At 34.6% G+C, this 19,381-nt stretch overlaps 1 protein-coding gene across 3 annotated transcripts in view; it reads right to left on the reverse strand.

Moving 5' to 3' along the window:
- The window catches only part of LOC104313850 (prolyl endopeptidase FAP), a 43,322-nt gene that overhangs the window by 15,798 nt on the left and 8,143 nt on the right, over nt 1-19,381 (reverse strand). The window contains exons 1-16 of one of the 3 annotated variants that reach the window (XM_069781250.1): nt 18,128-18,244; nt 17,574-17,668; nt 17,350-17,424; nt 17,105-17,157; nt 15,889-15,961; nt 14,170-14,290; nt 13,461-13,615; nt 12,269-12,372; nt 11,216-11,351; nt 7,714-7,758; nt 5,883-5,987; nt 5,722-5,792; nt 5,063-5,116; nt 4,607-4,731; nt 3,333-3,380; nt 347-445 (exon numbers count right to left, since the gene is read on the reverse strand). In XM_069781250.1, the coding sequence (XP_069637351.1) occupies nt 347-445; nt 3,333-3,380; nt 4,607-4,731; nt 5,063-5,116; nt 5,722-5,792; nt 5,883-5,987; nt 7,714-7,758; nt 11,216-11,351; nt 12,269-12,372; nt 13,461-13,615; nt 14,170-14,290; nt 15,889-15,961; nt 17,105-17,157; nt 17,350-17,424; nt 17,574-17,612 (1,303 nt within the window). In that variant the 5' untranslated portion in view covers nt 17,613-17,668; nt 18,128-18,244. Of the gene's footprint in view, nt 1-346; nt 446-3,332; nt 3,381-4,606; nt 4,732-5,062; nt 5,117-5,721; nt 5,793-5,882; nt 5,988-7,713; nt 7,759-11,215; nt 11,352-12,268; nt 12,373-13,460; nt 13,616-14,169; nt 14,291-15,888; nt 15,962-17,104; nt 17,158-17,349; nt 17,425-17,573; nt 17,669-18,127; nt 18,245-19,381 lie in introns of those variants that run through there. The other 2 variants (XM_009913032.2, XM_069781249.1) reach the window with 2 other exon arrangements.

A 19,381-nucleotide genomic window follows, 5' to 3' on the forward strand; every position in this document is an offset into this window, starting at 1 on the left:
AAGTCAATATAACGTGTAACAGATGAACAGCAGTTTACATTTCACATTTTATCACCACCATACTATAATGTTTTTACATGATATTTAAACACCTTACCGATAGTATTAAAGATTTAAAACAAAAAATTGCATTGTGAAACAGAGATGTTATTTTAAATACTACTCAGATACCCTGAGGCACAGACAAATTGGTTGCTGTCAAACAGGGCGGAACCAGGCCTATTCTTCCCAATCTGAGAGGCTAACAAGTTTGTTCTACAGAAAGACGATACTTACTATAACAAAATGAAGGCAAAATATTAAAAAGGTAGGAATAAAAGGTATAATAAAGATGTGTAATTCTTACTTATACCATCCACTTCAAGTTTATTAATTTCTTCTTTTGGCAGTTTGATCTCTTGCAAAGCAGACTGCAATTCCCAATTGTCTTCCAATACTCTGAGCTCTAAGTAAAAGAAATGCATGAATTATTAACTAATTTATTGTTAATTCCTCTTCATTAATTGAGGTTCCTTTATCTTGTGTTATTAGAACAGAAAGGAAATCCGTGAACTTTACAAGCAGAGTAATGAAATCAACTCAGACACTTCTAACTGGGCTTGATCACATAGCTAAATAAAAGCAAGGCACTGGTATTATAGTGCACAAATATTAGTTAGATTTTTAAAGGATGTACATTTTGCAATGCAAATCATTTCACATGTTGCCTCTGAGTGTTAGAGTCCTGGATGTTATGAAGAAACTCCTTTCTCCTGCAGAGCTCTCATCCCAGTTTTGTAATACGGTGGGAGCTGGAAATGTAAAATTCATCCTGTCATGCAAAACACAGTCCTGTATCTCCTCTCTTGCTTACCACAGTAACATCAGTTTAACCTCTGAGATACTTGGGCACTGTGGTTAAGCACATAGATGTTTGGGAATATCTTGCTTCTGGGCTAACGCAGGAAATGCAGTTTCTTAAGGGGTTGTGGCAAACCCTTGCTTAACCACTGTATGGTATATTCATGCACAAAGATACTAGACTTACCATATAACTGTCCCTAGTAACATATTACCGCACACTTAGTGAACCTTTTTTGTTGGTTTTTTTTAATCTAAAAAGTATTTTACATTTTTGTTTTAATTGCTTTAGACCCAATTTACAGTTATATAACTTAAAAATTACTATTCAAAATTTAGTTAATTTCCAGCATAGGCTGCAGAACTATACATTATGAATCCACTGGATATTACTTGTTTATTTATGTGTTTTCCCATGAATAGTGATGGAAGAAGAATATTATACATAATGGAAATCTGTGACTTTTAGCTTCACTTTCAAAATGAAAGAACCTTTTAAAACTGCAGGAGATTTTCTGTTAGTTTTTTTTTTGTTTTGTTTTGGTTTTTTTTAATGCAGCCACTTCCTGTCTCTGGAAATGCTCAAAAAAATACAAGAATTACTTCTCTCAGCACGTCTTGAGCTAGATAGTGGTCAGGACATGCCAGAAATATAACACTGGAATTTGTTCTTTCAAAGTAGTATTGACAAGTTTTAGAGATTCAAGTTGGTTTTTATGGCTGAAAGATCATGCTAGCTTTGGGTACTCACCTAAACTCAGCTGAACCCTTTCCATCCTTCCCCTCAAAAGTCCTGAAACATGCCCATTACCACAAATGAATTGTAGGCATGCTGGAAGGAGCTTCCAAACTGGTGTATGTTAGTTTAACTGCATGCCTCCTACTAAAATTCATGGATGATATATTTTTAAAATCCTGCCAACTGCAATGAAAATGGATCTGCTAAAAATAGCTTTGCACCAAAGAAGAGGTTATGAAAGCAAGAGACTTAAGGAAAATTAATCCAAAAAGGTCATAAAAAGTCAAAGAGAAGCCTGAATTTGTTTTTATTCCTGAAGAATAATAGCACAGCAGAGTTAGACATCATGAAACCAGTGGTGAAGATCCACTAAATGAAACTGTTCTCCCCTACAAAGAGGTTAAGAAACACGTATTTGTAGTTGGGCATTTAGCTGCATTTAATGCAATTCATACTTTGATAAGGAAGTAGTAGTAAGGGCCCTTGATACACAAGGTCATATTGAATCATGGAAAACAGCTATCACAATGGATTAAATATGAAAAAATCCATGCATTAGCAGTATTTAAACCTTTAAACCTATTTAAACCTTCTGCAAAAGAAATACCAGAAGGACATAGTGTTTTTATAGCACAATTGCAATAGACACATTGACCAATCTTTTCCATCTGCAAACATTTTTGAGTGGTTAAAAACGAAGATGTACCAACTCCTATTGGAGTCAAAATAATCTTATGTTGCATTTCATTGACTTCTACATGAATCACCACTGATCAATTTAGCTTAACAATATTGCTGCATTTGTCTTCCTCATCCTTTTATGTGTCTTCTGGTCAGACAATACTCAGTTAATAGTGGGTTATCAATACCGCCTGAACTGTAAGGACCCTGGCATTAGAACTACCAGTGCGTTCCCACTGATTATTGGGGAATGAAGGAGGAATGCCAAATCACTGAAGTTTTTTACAGGACCATGTTAGTTTTCATAACATTTCAGGACTGAGGGCTTTAAGTTGGGGAAAAATTTTTAGGGTAAAACAAGGGACAGACAGAGAAAACTCACTGCAAAGCAATTAATATTTTCATGCTTAGCAAGTTCCTGCTTGGTCTGGTTGCAAACACTCCTCTCTAACAGGCTACTTAAAGGAGGGCTCTGAATGTTTCTTGCTGGAGTTCCCATTTTGTATCAATAACTACACCTTGTCTGAAGCAGTTATTTGAACTGATCATCTAAAAGAGCTTCTGCTCTTTCCTGACATCTCTACCAATGGCTGAAGTGCAAGTCACTGATCCAAATTCTAATTAGTACAGTACAATACCTCAAACTGCAAACTCTGAACAATACACTGTTGCCTTTTGTATAGGGTAGGGCTGTTTCATGAAAAAACTCAGAGTGTCTTGTGTTCATCTGAATGTGAAAAGGAATAGTTTGGAAATCACAAGAATGTTTTCTACAAAGTTTGACTCAATATTTGGTAGACAAAGAGTTACTGATGTTCTTTGCATCTATGGTATGTAAACAGGAAAAACCTCAGTACGCTATAAAAGTGCTGGACTCAAGAATAAAGATAAAGGCTTGAAATTGATATTTGCATTTTACTAATTAACAAATCTAGAAAGACACTAGGTATTTTAATAACAAACAAGACAAAAGGCTTCTTGATCACAATCCTAATATTGTATTAGAGGATCTGCATAGTGAAGATCAATGAGAAAAACAATTGCTCAGAAACAGGCAGGATATTTGCAGTACCTCTATCACCGTGGTTCTCAAAAAGAGTAGAAATTGGAATCCCGGGACCTGTCATAAGAATGATAAGAAGGCAGTTTATAGTTTGAAGCTGGAATTTGGTGATGGAGTGTGTATTACATTAACATTGGTAACTGACAGGTGTTAAAAAGCCCAAAGTTCATACACAAATCTGAATCTTCTCTGCTGTATAACTCACTAGTCCCTGCTGCACGAAATGCATGAAGTACTGTGTGTACACAGACTTGTATACATACAGGCATTGCTTAGCAAACATAATAGAAGTAACTTCAAATCTACTAACAAACTCTTCCTCCCTAGAGATGAAGTGACATCTAGTTAATACCTGAGATGAGATTACATAAGGTGAATGCAGAATTAACAATGTGAAACATTCTTTGAGAACATGTCACATCGTATTTGTGAAGGTGAGTGGCTTTCATATGGTGACGACCTTACTGACTGTTTTGTGCAAGAATGATTGAAAGGTGTTATTATTTGCTACATCTGCTTCTCTGCTCAACGGAAGTTCTAAGGAACTCTTCAGCTGATCAGTCACTGCAGAATCAGAAGAACAGTAAACTTTATATGAAATATGCGAAGGGAAAACCCTGGATATTTTTCTTTCCTTTTTTTTAGATTGTGACTTCAATCTTCTTTGATTACAGCAATGGATGAAACCTCAGATCACCAAAATTACCTAACATTTCAAAAGAGCTAAGACTTCACTTAATACTTCTGTTACAAGTGGTTTCAGTGATCACACATCTTGATGAACTGAATTTTTCTTAGTTCAGTTATTAAAAATGTTCTCAGGTAGTAAAAACCCAGCATTTTGTGGCTGACATGGGCTTTAATAATTTCAGTTGGGAAACACATTGTAGTAGTTTCTCAGAGCTAACTTTGATCACAGGAATTGCAAATCAGTGTGTGTTTCTAAATCCTGCTCTTGCTGCTGCAAGAAAAAGCATGACTGATGAACCAGACTACAGTCTGTTTTGTGCCATGAAGGACTTTCACAAATTTGTTCTTAATTCTAAAAATCGCAAGGTTTTTGTTGAAAAAATAAAAAAATATAGAGTGAAAATATTTGTATTTTCTGAAACATCTTCCCAAGGTTTTTGGACATGGAAAAGTTTCTTTCTGGAAATCTCTCCTGGTTATTGTGAAATTTCTATGATTCATCTAGCTATCATTTGGGATAATCAGTATTATCTACACCTCTGATAAATTTGAAAGAATAGCTGATTTTATGTTTGCTTGCATGCTATACATACCATAACAGATCAAGGCATAATACTTAGAACGTTCGCTGAACCTTGCTGTATAATACTGGCATCTCTCTTTCCTTAAATTGCAAGTAATGCATTGTTTTCTGATAGGTTTACTTCCAATACTGATTCTAGGAGAAAAATAAAAAAAGCAATATTTATTTTGCTACAACTAACTTCACACGTGTCTGCCTTACATTTTAGAACATATGCATTGTACTTTCAGAACAGTTCAATCTAAAAATAAATGTTTCCCCTTTTTCTAATTTTTTTCTCCCAAGAGTATATTTAAACCTTAGGTGCTATTTCTCCTTAATTCTCAGATATAATCTAAGGTCAAGATTTAGTTAAAATAGCTTGTGAAATTACACTTTAAACATCTTGAAACAATTATTTTATTGACAAATCCAGAGTTATATTCTATCAACCTAGTATCATTAAGATAATATTGATAATACTTACTTGTAAATATTCCTTCTTCCTGGATAGCCTTCAAATTCATTGCTTGAATAGAAACTGTAAATTCATTTATATGTTAATAAATAATCCATAAAGTGATGACCTATGAACCAGCATCAAGATGAAAAGCCGTCTTGGAAGTTAACTTAGACTTTTTGAGATGTCTGCATGTGATGGAAGAGTAAATTAAGCTTATAAACCTTTCATCTTAATAAATCTTTGCTCAAACTCTCATTAGATGACAAATAAACAACATAAATAGGAGTTCTAGCTTAATTCTCATGAGCTCATCACTCCAATTATGTAAGCTGTATCTATCTATATAGTAAGCTGAATGAGAGACCATAAAAAGAGAAGTAACTGCAAATTGTATGAGGGTTAACCACATGATTAAATTTAAGTATTTCTAAATAAGTTTCTCTAAGATGGGTGATTGAAAATAAATAGAAAAATTAGGGCAATTTGCAAAGAATCTCCTGTAAGTAAAACAAGTTTGCAAACTCATGCAGTGCCTTTGCATACAAATTTGTTGTGGATCCATTCAGATACAAAACAAATTATACCTATTTATAACTTGATGAACTAACAAATGGTGCTCAAGTGATTAAGTGTTGCTTTTACTGACACCACTCACAACCTGTTCACTTCTTCATGATACTTACATTGCATCATTTGTTACTCTGAAAATGTATATTGCCTCCCACTCTCCACTTGTAATTTGGATTGCATTCTCCTGTCAAGCAAGACATATAAGTTACTGAATATTGTAGAGTTATTTCAGGAACTTACAGTAGATCAATGTAGAACACTTTGCTTGACTTACCACAGAGTCATTGATGTAATGAATATGCTTATAACCATTTTTGTCACTAAAAATTTTGTAGTATGAACTGCTGTCTGATGTAAAATATGGTGTAGAAACAAAGAACTGAAACAATGCAAGAAAAATGGTAGATGAGATGTTAAGTAAGACTGTCCAAACTATTTAGCAGATTATAGTACACATACTAAAAGTAACAAGAGTATTTAATCAGTTCAGATGGGACAAAGTACTTTGCACAAGTGTTTACCTGTGATGTTCAATCTCCCAGTCAGTACACATTACAATTTCTAACTTGTCTTGTCAGATTTCTTAAGCTGATAATATAGATACCTCAAGTACCCCACAAATGCAAGCTCCCTACTTATAAGTGGAATAATTTGTTTGTATATTGTGAATGACCTTTCTTTAGTTATTAAAAAATAGGTAGAGGTGATGTTTAAAAAAGAAGTTCCTGAATAAAGTTAATGTTCATGAATGGTGCCAGACTGAAAATCTTGTGGACCACAGAGTCTGGCTGATTCACTGAGCAAATACAGCGCTAAGTAAATGGATATCTAAAGTTTCCCATACTATTCCACTAATGTTAAAGAACATATTATCCCAGAGAAGACCATTCAACTTTTGCTTCCTTTCAAACCATCAACTCTTTACTAAAATTGTCAGTCAAGGATGAGTTACTGCAACAGTGAGTTTTATTTTCAAAACATGAACACAGAAGAATGACCTGCAAGCACTTCAAATGTAGCACCAACATTCCTGAGTATGACTTTTGAATAATGCTAACCCAAGCTCGACCAGAACCTATGACCACAAGCTAAATTGTTCTGGAGCCTGCTTATAATATTCTTAACGCTTAAAATGCCATAAAGGCTAAAGCAGGGATTTATGCATGTGTGCAACTTCTTTAGCTCTAATAAAAACCTGTCATCACAACGTCAAGAGAAGTGGCAAAAAAAGAAAGGGACCAAGTAAAAGAACTAATTCTTGTAAATGTGTAATCTTCAACTCAAATAAAAACACGTCTCTTAAAGGACAGTGTACTGAAAATCGAAACTTGGTTAAGTCCACGGCAGGATATTCAGGCACAGTGTAAGGTTGCCCACACTGAATTCTAGTAACTTCACCTGGCTGAAGAGTAAACATAAGCAATAATACATATTCACTGTTAGAATATATGATTATAAATACTGATCTCATGCTCTTACAATTTTCTTGCAGGTTTGTTTTTACTGTGAGTTCCCAAAGATAGGTGTTATGTCTCTTCCAAGATAAAGGTTACTGGGTAGAGAGAATTTATTTTGCTTAGGGGTAACTGCAGAGAAGTATCAACTACCATTGTAAGTGGGGTATCTTATGTTGAAGGTTCCTCCCTAGCTGAAGGTGTGCAGCACTTGGCACTAAAACTGAGTTCTGAACAGACAGGTTTTATTCTCAAAATGTTATGGTATGACTGATCTTATCTCTTGCCCTTAGTGATATCAGAGGAATTTTACATCTATTCTTTGCCTTCAGGATGCTTCTAAGAATTACATTGCAGTATGAATCTGTGTCTTTTCATGACTTCCCTCCCTTCAGTATAAGGGAGTATATTTTCTAATCAGTTGGTCTAAGATTTGTAAAATAAGACAGAGAAAGGGTTTTTAAACTCAGAAAGCAAGTAGCCAGATACTATGCCTCGCACAGCATTAAAAGTCTTAATCTTACAGTGCAACAGGTTTAAGCAGTAGTGTTGTATGACTCAGAATTGTGCTTCATGTTTCAAAACACTGCTGTAAAGATGCAGAAAGCTGTAGCTTTTCATTAGATCAAAATAGAGTACAAAAAAACTCACTCCGCCTGCCCATCCTGTTTGACTCTCTTCTATGTGCTGTTGGTTCTGAAAAACAAAATCAAATGTACACTGTTTAAGAAGTTCAAGAATGAGTTTCTGGAGATTTAAAATCTTCAAATAAAAAAATTTGTAGCTGCCTGTAAAAGAGAATTTTAGAATACTTGCTATGAAGGCTCAGGGACTTGAAGGTTGTCTGAGGTAAATAATATTACTGTATTATCATTATGTTAGTTAAAATATTATTTTTAACAGCTGTCATCAGAGCTAAATAAAATCTAAAGTAATTGTTTTAACCTTATGCAACATTTTCACTGAAAGCAATAATTAACAACTACTTAAACTCATGAATTTTTCAGTAAAAAAACCAAGTAAAATAATTTCAGGAATAATAATTAAAAAAATCTGTGTTAGATTCTCAGTTGGTTCATTTGACATATTTCCTTTCTTTTCAAAGCTATGATGTTGATTTATAACAGTGGATAATGTGACTATTAGGTACTTCTTTTAAATGTAAACCTTAAAAACATAAAAAATACAAGCCAAATACTTTAACTAAGTACATAGAAATCAAGGGTCTCTATATTTGGTGCTCAGCTCAAAGATATTAAAGGGCCTGATTTTCAACACTTCAAAAATATCTCACAAATAACATATTTAGAAAGAAGAATTAAGGATTGGCAAAGATAATGTAGGCAGCAAAAATCACCCAGATTATCACACCCTGAGACTATGAATGTAAGTTTAGCAGGTCTTAACTCCTTGTAACATTCTTAAAGCTGATTTTAAAAAAGACTTATACTTAGCATAAATAGATCAGTACCTCCTGCAGCTAAAGGTGCTTTTACATTTTTATTTATGTTTTACTTATAAAGTTTCTAGTGCATTTTCAATACTTCCCTAAGACTTTTTTCATTGAAGAGTATATCTTGCTTGTTGGATGGAGCAAGTGATTTATTATTTAACAATTCTGCATTCAGTCAATGTATTTATTTTTTTTATCTTGCAAATCTTTCTTTATACTGTTCATTTAATACAGTATTTCTTCACAGGCTGAAATAAATGCAACAAATTTGCTTTCTAAAGAATATTGTTTGTAGTTGTTATCCTCAGTGTAATCTCATTAGCATTCAGAATGCTTTCCCCCTTTCAACTTAGTCCCTGCAAAGTGACTTATTTGAGCAAAAGTTGCGGGTACTTGCCCTGTAGAAGACCGTTTTGTACTCTGTAAGGGCTCCACTGAGCTATTAACTCAGAAGATGGATTTTAATTCTTTTCATGATAAGAAAAACAGGATGTATTGTTTTATTTCTGCATCCTAAATTTATTTTCCTTTCTTTAAATTAAGGCTCAGATCTTGATGACTTAGTACATTAAGGATATATTTAACTTCTCTCATATGAGTAGTCCCATTGACTTCTATGGGATTTTTCTGTGTATTAAAGTATGTACAGAATTTAATTAGAGAACTGTCATCTTTATAGGAAATCCCAATTTCACAAACACATGCCCAGGTTTTAGTCACATGAATAGCTCCAATGAAGTCATATTGGTTTCTGTGGTCTACTCACATGAGCAAGACTTGAACACATGAACAGTTCTGATGAATCAACAGTTTAGGAACATCTTGTAGATTATATTTTGTTATTATTTTCAAGTACATAAAGCCTAGCACATTTATTGTACATTAGAGTCTCGATTTATTCTGAAATCAAGAAGAGAACTATTTTTGCCAATGGAAATGTACAGAGATATACTTTCTAATGGCAAATAGAGCTAATGCAGCACTCCCATCTGTTCACACTCCTTCAATTGGCCATTTGCGCAAACTTTAATGTGATAAAAGCATTGTATCACTGTATAAATATAGAATTATAGAAACGTCAGTAGTGACTCCACAAATAAGGTTTCATGGAGAAATGCAATTAAACAAGGATCATGAACACAGTCCTGCAAGATGTTAATTGTTCTGGTCTGGTTCCAGCAAAGCAATTAAGCACATGCTTAATTTTAAACACATAAATAGACCTACTGAAATAAATAAAACTGCTTACATGCTTAAAGTTAAGCTTGTGTTAAAGTACTTTGGTGTATTGTGGTAGAATCCTAGAACCCTTGAGGTTTTTTTCTGTACATTAAAATATTTAGTTATTAAAATGTAGGTTACTTGGAGGCAAGATAGAGATTCAGTGTTAATGTACTTATAAAGTGGAACAATTACTTAGGATACACATCAAATGCTGCAGTAAATATGTATTTCTTTCTAATAAATTAAGATATTTCTCTGTGGAAATTTACTTCAACGATAATGTTTTTGAAAGAACAGGACCTTAACTTCCTTTTAAATTTGCAACAATTGTCATATCATAGAGGAATAAAAATTATTTTCAGCTTGGAAGGGCTGTGTCAATACACTCTGAATTTACAATTTATCAGTTATACAGGACAATTTTATAAGTATTTTTGCCTTTTATTTCCCATTAGTTCAAGGTTTCAGCCTAATGCTAGTTTTTGTAGGTGTTCTGTATCACAAACTCTAAAAACAAGACATGCAAACAGCATCAGTACTGAAAGACAATAAATGAGACATCTGTACTAGAGTTACTGAAATTCAGGGTTATCCTTTCCTTCAGGATCTATATGAATTTATCAGTGTCTACAGTCTTCAGGCTTTACAAGGTCTTTTAAAGAAATATTTCTTTCAGAAAGGCTTCCGTATGTAAGATCTGTAATTATTTACATATTGGTATAGATAGCTAGGCCATCTAAGCCATCCTTCTGCTCAACAGAGCATGGTTATCCCTCCAAAATGTCTTAAAGATGGCTACCGTTGCAACTGGCCTGAAGTTTTCTTTTCAGATCTGAAAAAGGGATTTTGTTTCTGAAAACTTGCGTGCTTTCTTCAACTGTGTGATTTGATAAGACAGAAGGATTTCTCCCTCCTGAAAACCTGACTTGCTTTTAATCTGTATGTTCTTTCAACTAATTTAACATTAATCATAAAGGACATAATTTAGTCAGACTTAGTATAAAATGTCAACGTAGTATAATAAAATTTTCTTTAAAAAACAATAAAGATCCTACGTGGTTCCACTTCTGAAGATGAGGAAACAAGAAGGAACTAAACAACAGTACTGAAAGCTGCTCAATAGCCACCTTCTTAGTTTTGTTGCCTTGTTTGTTATTTAAGCCTCGCTAAAAAAATATATTAGTGATTTTATTTCTTGTTGGTGGAATTGAAATTTTTTCACCCCTCCCCCAGCAATTAAAATACTGAAAAAGGTATCACTAGTAGCTAAAAGATGAATGTTATCAAACACTGGAAAATACAATTATGGCAGGCACGCAATTATTTTCTGAAAGAATTCAGGGCAAGATTAAATATACTTCTGCAAGTAAGTCAGAGCAACCTGTGCATGACCAGTAGGTGTTAAAATAGCTATGCAGATAGGATTAGCAAATGCTAATTTCGGCAATGTTAAATTTATATTTCCAACTTTATTACCTCTGGGCAGTCCCAAGTATTTGAATATTCTTTGAAGTCACAAATAGCTAAGACTGAAAAATTCTGGATTCTCTTTAGCCACTGCACACAGATTCGACTATCTGTTACCCAAGTAAGCCAAGTAAAATAGTGATCACTAAAAAAATAGAACAAAAAAAGAAAGAAATGGTGATTATTAAAGAACAGGAATATAGAAGCATTGCTACAGGTTGTATCCCCCATATTGCTCTGTGGAAGACAATAGCAAAGCTTCCACTGTCTTAGAGAATTATTTTGTCCTTTGTAACTGTCGTGGTTTAACCCCAGCCAGTGACTAAGCACCACGCAGCCGCTCACTCACTCCCCCCCCACCCAGTGGGATGGGGGAGAAAATTGGGAAAAGAAGTAAAACTCCTGGGTTGAGATAAGAACGGTTTAATAGAACAGAAAAGAAGAAACTAAGAATGATAATGATAACACTAATAAAATGACAACAGTAGTAATAAAAGGATTGGAATGTACAAATGATGTGCGGTGCAATTGCTCATCACCTGCCGACCAACACCCAGCTAGTCCCCCAGCCGCAATTCCCCACCCCCACTCCCAGGTTCCTAAACTAGACGTGACATCCCACGGTATGGAATACACCGTTGGCCACTTTGGGTCAGCTGCCCTGGCTGTATCCTGTGCTAGCTTCTTGTGCCCCTCCAGCTTTCTTGCTGGCTGGGCATGAGAAGCTGAAAAATCCTTGACTTTAGTCTAAACACTACTGAGCAGCAACTGAAAACATCAGTGTTATCAACATTCTTCTCATACTGAACTCAAAACATAGCACTGTACCAGCTACTAGGAAGACAGTTAACTCTATCCCAGCTGAAACTAGGACAGTAACAATGGATCATATAGATAGACAGAATCAAAATACAACATTTCTAGTTAGCTTGTGATCCATCTAGGAGATGAATATGGCACTCCACTGTTAGAAACAGAAAACAACGCAGAGGTTCAAGCATTTAAAACAAATTGGCAAAAGCTTTTTTTAAAAAATAGAAGACATATTTGAGGGCACACTACCTGGATGCTATGACTGCAGGAACTGGCACCTCCTTAGGACCAAACGCTTCAGCATTAACAGTGTCTACAATAAACACTTTAACAGTAGGATTTTTAGCCCCAGCCTTCAAAGAAAATGTATCAGGTTATTCAAATCAGGTTCTGAACAATTCAGATTGAGGAAAGTTACAATACTTTTTGCAGGAAAGGAGATAGGTTAGAAAATATGTATTCAGTTGAGTATAATAGGGCAAATGCTGTCTTATAAGATCTCAGAGTGACACTACTGCAGTAGTACGTTACTTTGCATCATTTCATATATAAAGGAGAAAACCTTTTAACAGTCAAATTTAGTGCCTTTCTATACAGAAAACGTGCTTGATGGGAACCAGCGTTCTCTTTGCAGTGTGGATCTTTGCAGTACACACTACACTTACCGTGGCATAAAACTACAGGAGTATATTCACATGATTGCAAGTGCTCTTTTACATCCAAGCTGTGAAATAAAATGGTTTAGCTTAAACTGATTTCATGCTTGCTTATTCATTGTATATATTATTAGGTTTTTAATTCTCCTCCATGTGTTGTCTAAACCATCCAGCTTTACTTTAGAAATGTAACCCAGCTGACAGGTGAGTAACTTCTTAAGATACATTAACATCATCACTTGCAGTGGTAAGAACATGACAAGAGTTGGGAGAGCTCTCTAATACATGCTGAAGAAATGCCAACGCAAAACCTTCTTGTCTTAGATCTTGCACTTGAAAGCAGTTAAAATCCAAAGCCCCTTGAGATCAAAAAGCACTATGAAGTGTGGAAATAAACTGAAGCTGTCCTAGCCTTTACTTTTCAAAATAAAAAATGTCATATAATTCATTTACTGTAATGAAAAATAACAACTGCATAGTTAACACATCACAACAAGTAAACTGAATTGAAAAAAGCAAGGCTTGATCATGCAAGCATATACTTTTGGACACGCTTTTTACTTACATGAGTAATTCCATTTATTTCACTGATATTATTAAATATCTACAGTTTTGAATGTACCTATACCTTTTCAGAACTTGGCCTAAGTTTGTTTTCTTTCATTAATTTAGGCCACAATGGATTTAACCACTGTAATACAACTATTCTTTGAGTACAGTTAATTTTATCATTGTCATAACTCATTTCTCAACAGAAAGTAAGTCAAAAGAATGAGAAAACATACCTTTGGGTATGGGATAATTATTTTTCTAGGATACTGGTCCTCACCAAAATATGAATATTCAATAACTGGTATGTCAGAATCATTAAATTGTACATAGGCTAAATATTTTCCACTTGGGGACCACCACAGTGCATATTTTGTTGCTAGCATTTCCTCTGAGGAAAAAAAAAATCATTCATAATAGTTTATCATTGTAATCTATCTATTTTAGCATTCTACTCTTACCAACCTAGACATGTAAAGGGAGTTACATTAAATAAATAACACCGATCATACTGCAATGCATGTCAATTCTGAAAGGCCTTAAGAACTCTCAGAACAGGCACACAGATCCCATTTAACTCACTTGGGTTTTTCCTGTGTGCATGTGTTTGTTTTTTTAAGATTTTTTTTGCATTGAAGTGCCAAATTTTCACTAAAATTAAAACTTCCATTAAAGCTTAATTCCCAACCACCGCCTGTGCAGCAGAAGGAAGCCCAATTTGTAAAGTTCTGATACAGCTTCAGTAACAAAAGACTCAGGATTTTGGTTACACACTATGAATACAAAATGCAGTCATTATATGGCAAATAATATATGGAAATGAAGTAATCCTCAGGGGTCTAAAAATAATGTATCATCACAGATATTTTAGAATGGATTGTGAGAACCACATAATCTAAATAAAGCATTTAACATGTTAATTGTTGCCCTGCAAGATTTACTTACCTTCATAGACCCAATCAGGAATCCCATTAAATATTTCATTCTGTTTTCCATCACTAGTTAGTTTAATGGGTACGTCTCTTGGACTTTGTTTCAAATAGATATTATTCTGATATACATATACCTAAAGACAAGAAGTATTTTTTATGAGTATAGGCACTAATAACAGGGCTTAGAGTAAGATCTGCAGTCAATGCTCTTACATTATATCAACAAGAAAACGTAATGAATACAAACCAGGAAATAAATGCTACACTAAAAGCCCTTGCAAATTCTTCAAGAGTATCTACAGGCCTTATACATTACAGGCCAAATTCTACGTTCAGCTATGTCAGAATAAATCCTGAACAATTCCTTTGATTTTAATAAACTTCAGAGGATTCTGTGGCTAGCTTTGGTGTGGAAAATAATGGGGAAAAAAAAAAAAAATCTTTGAAACTCATTCAAATTGCTGTTTTTTAAAACACCCTCAGACAAAGTGTTTTGTGACTTTTCCTTCTGGTTCCACCAAAAGTATAAGATAAAAACAAATACACAGTGACTAAAAAGAAAATAATTGGACTTTTCTAAACCTGTCAAAAGGCCTAGGCGATGCGAGATGAGAGAAAAAAAGGTTTTACTTTGTCTGGGCTGGTTTGTTCCTTTCTAGTACATTAGTTACCAAAGAGAGCTCTTGCAAGAAATCCTTGCAGGCCTTGGGTATCTCTAAATTTCAATCAAATGGACCTGTGGTTAAGAAACCAGCATCAGAAACATCACTTTCTTAGAAAATTATGCCTTTTGAAGCTATAAGCATTTGTTAGCAACATCAGTGTAACATTTTAACTACTTTGTGCTTTAAATGAAAAACAGAGCAACTCCTAAAACTCTCAGATACAACACAAGGACTATTGTATAAAACCACCACAGACTATTAGTGCTAGGAAGATAGGAAACTATCTTCATTGTATTCTGTCTTCAGAATTCTTGATAAAGAAAATAACAATATTTAATTTAATTGAGACAACTAATACTCTGCTAGAACATGGAAAAATTTTCCTAATAAAGTATCCATTCATATTTAGCCAAATCCCTGGGTGTTTTCTGAAATTAGTATGATGTTTAAAAATATTTTCTTGCACAAATATTTTGTAAATACTGGATAAGTAGTTAAAATACCACTATTATTGGGCTGATGCTTTGGAACCAAGAATAAAAAATGTTTATAAACTTGTTACTCTATGCAATAGGTCTATTATAATTACTGGGAAATACATACTTGGCTATCAAGTAGCTATTAAAAAAAAAAAGAAAATAACATTTTTTGTAAAACGAATCTGGCAGGCATTTCCTAGAGTAAAAATTTTAAAAAAGATTTTGAATATTTCATCTCTGAATCACCATAGTAAACTCATGTGTTATGCTGTGTCAAAGGAAAACACATTGGTTTTCAGGCCTTGAAGCCACATTTAATCCTACGTACAATTATGTTGGTCAATTCTTGATAAGAGACTGGCTAGTGAACTGAAACACAATGTAGCTGAGAACATGGATTCTTCTATTGAGACACAGACAAGTTAAATTTAACAAGTTAAAACTGTTTTGTCATTCTTGCTCACAACCAAGGTTAATACACACAGGCCTGTCAAAAAAATGGCCTAACAAAATAATAACAAAAGGCAAAGAAATGTCTTCTAGCCACACAAAGCAAAATCATTCTAGTGCTTCATTAACTTTACTGACCAATTTGTGTCCAACGGGTGACCAGGATATATACTGAATTTTATGTGGAAGCTGATTTTCTGTTACAAAACCACTAAAAAAAGGAAAGAAGTTGAGATGGCTTTTTGTGCACAGTGCAAATGGATCATTATACTGTACATTCATATAAAATTCATGAAGGGCTATATTTTCTAACAGCTTATTGTTTCTTGAGCAATGCAAAACTAAGGCAGGCAGTGAGACATGCAGTAATGTGATGGTGTTCACCAGTGCTGGTAAAGGTTGCAGCTCAACCCTTTGAAAACATATTCAACAGCCTAAGAGGCAAGCCTTATCTCTTTCTAAATACTGCACAAGCATCTACAGTCATTTGCTCTATCTGCAGTCTTCATTACATTCTCAGCAAGTTATTGGGAAATGTGAATGCAGGATATAGCATGCTGAGGCAAGCATAAAAGCAGCAATTAAACATTTGTTAAGGATCATGACCCACATGCAGTACCTCTCTACTCACATTAGCTTGCAGCAATCTTTTCCTGTCACCTTGAGCCAACAGTTTCCCAAGAATGGAGCAGCTCAGTGCAGCCCCTGTTGCTCAGAACTAAGAAGCATTTGGTCATGCTGCTACTTAATGGCATAAGTATGCCATACATGGGTATGGGGAGTATATATAACAAGTACAGGGAGGCAGATGCCTCCTTCTGACTTGGGTGGAAAGAGTAATGGTTTGGGGAAGATCCTGGGAAAGAGACCAAATGCCATGGAAGAAGCTGTAAAATTTTAAGGAACCCAGGATGGACTGTTACAAGATCACTGGAGCACTAAAGGACATGTGAGAGTTTTAGGAAAGTTAAAGATTAGATCAACCATAAAAAGGATGAATTAAACAAGAGAAGGGCATGGAGACATCAGGTGTGAGACTGAAGTGGACTCAAGCAGCCAAGACAGGGTGGGAGAAAATTATGCAAAGAAGAAAAAAAGATGATAATGTTGAGCAGTGAAAGTTTTAGGGCATGAAATATATAAATCAATCCAGATACCTGGATGAGTAGATGAAAGGACTGTATGATTTTCTTAGAGGCCATTTTTTTCAAGCAAACAAGTAACCTGATAGATTCAGGCAAAAGCAAAGCAGGGTGGTAGTCACATTACTATAGATTTTTTCAGTGGAAATGCTTGCAAGCACATCACTACAGAGTATTCACCATATCTTGCTCTAAGAAATATCTGGCCTTACCCATATATGAGATCATAAATGTGGTATGATGCTGTGTAAGAGTATCTCCACAGCTGCAAAATTAAGCAAGAAAATAATATTATTAACTTGGAAAAAGATAATCTAATTAAAAATAATCAGCTGCCCTTTCACAGCCTACACCTTTCTCAAGACACTACCAAGAAACATTTATCTATCACAACCACAATCAACAAAATACTAAATGAAATCAAACATTTCATTAAGTGATCTATTTAAATAATTACCTTTGAATAATTGCTTTCCAGAGCTATGAAATATTTGTCTGCTGACAACACATAATTTGAAGCATTAACTTGTTTCTGAAAGATTAAGAAATAGATTAGATTCTAGTAAAAAACCCCTCTAAATAAGGATTTGATGAGTCAGGTTTTAATCCACTCACTTTTAAACTGGTACTTGAAATGCAACTGCATTTTGCTGCCTTTTTATTAATTGAAAAGGTACGTACCATTGTGCTGTTAGTCATGATGGTAGTTGGGTAGTTCATTTCAACATTGTAAAGAATAATATCATCTTCTGTGGACTGATGAAGATATTCATTATCTTTATAAACAAGATAAAAGGGCTGTTATCTTGCACAGAAGATACTACAGAACAGATCCGTTTATCAAAGTATTCACACTCCTGTCAATGAATAGATTTTGAGCAAATATCTTTTGGCATCTACATAAAAAATGTTTTTCTTCTAATGATGCCAAGGTACAGAGTTATCAACAAACTGTCTTCAGGGTTCTTAAAGTATGTTCTCAAGATTACACACTGCACACAGAATCAGCTAGTTAACTTTAAAATTAAATGCTAGATTTTATTCTCAGTAATGTCTGATCAAGAATACCAGAGACAGACCCATTAAAAGGTCAGTACCACAATGTAAATGTTTTAAAGAAAACATTTGAGATCTTTGCTTATAATTTCACCAGAACATTCTCATTTGTACAGATTCCACAGATAACAGCAGTACCATGTAACTAACACAACATAAATGATGCTGCCCTTACTCACACAGATGAGTGGCCTTCAATGAGAATGGAATTTAATGCTACCTGTGCTCAAGACCTGAGCCATAGTTTGATAGAGAATGAAGATCAGAATTTTAGTTTCACATCATTATTTTCACTGCTATAAACAGAGAGAAGAAATTACACACTTGGTGTAGCTGAAGAGAGAGAGACTTTAACAGTTTAAAAGCAGCCTGAAATATTGTATAAGGTGCTCATTTTTAGGAAATTAGATCACCCTTGGACCTTTTGAGCACACTTCTGTGATTTGTGTAACTGCATTTGTGGTGATCTCAGGCACCCTTAGGAAGAGATATTAAATTTTAACTCCTTGCTTCAGAAGAAAAGTAGACATATGGAATGCTGTAGGCATGACTATCTATGGAATCTATGGCATGACTTTTGCGTGAGCTGTGTGACAGTTAAGAGGAAAGATAAGTCTAAGTGAGAAGGATATAAAGAGGGAAAGAGAATATTAGGTTTAGGTGATATGCTGCCTACATACTTCAGACATTCAGATAGAATTCTAACAAATGGTGACCTAATTTTTAAATCATACAAGTGATGTCAACATACTTCAAATTGTTAATTGTAAAACTTGAACTGCTGCTAGCAATGTCCTGGAAGTCTTCAGTTCAGTTCTAAAATAGTGGGTTAAAACTAACTTGGTAAGAGTCCATGTGAACAGGCTCTATGTTTCTTGTCTCTAGTCAGAGAACAATAATTGCTTGAGGCAGTGGATAGATAGGAGCGGTAGTAGCGTGTGTACCAGAATGTAATCCAATCTAGCTCAAGCCTTTTGGTGCTGCTGCAATTCAATGATAACAAGACTAGTATTTCAGCCACACACAGACACATATATCAGCAGCAATTAGCTTCACGTCTTTATATTCTACCTTAAGGAACGTGCTTAGAAACTCAACCTTATTTTCAATGCAATTCATTGGAATTCAGGAATTTCAGCAGTGTCAGCATTTCCTTAAATGAGATAAGAACAGCTGGGCTCATGGCAGAGCTAGGTACTACTGAAAACAAAGAAGAATGGGGCCTGTAAGACAGGCTACCTCAATTATTACAAATGGTACATAAAAAAGTGCTGTTACAAACACAAAAAAGGAGATTACTTAAGAAATGACTGATACATCGACATATTTCTTTCACTTGCTTCAATGAATATGACAGTAAAAGAAATAGAACACTGAAGGCCTCTAAAATTATAGTTTATATTTGACTCAAACATGTCTGTTGAAACATCAAA

Source organism: Haliaeetus albicilla, chromosome 4, assembly GCF_947461875.1.
Source record: "Haliaeetus albicilla chromosome 4, bHalAlb1.1, whole genome shotgun sequence".
NCBI classification, from domain to species: domain Eukaryota; kingdom Metazoa; phylum Chordata; class Aves; order Accipitriformes; family Accipitridae; genus Haliaeetus; species Haliaeetus albicilla.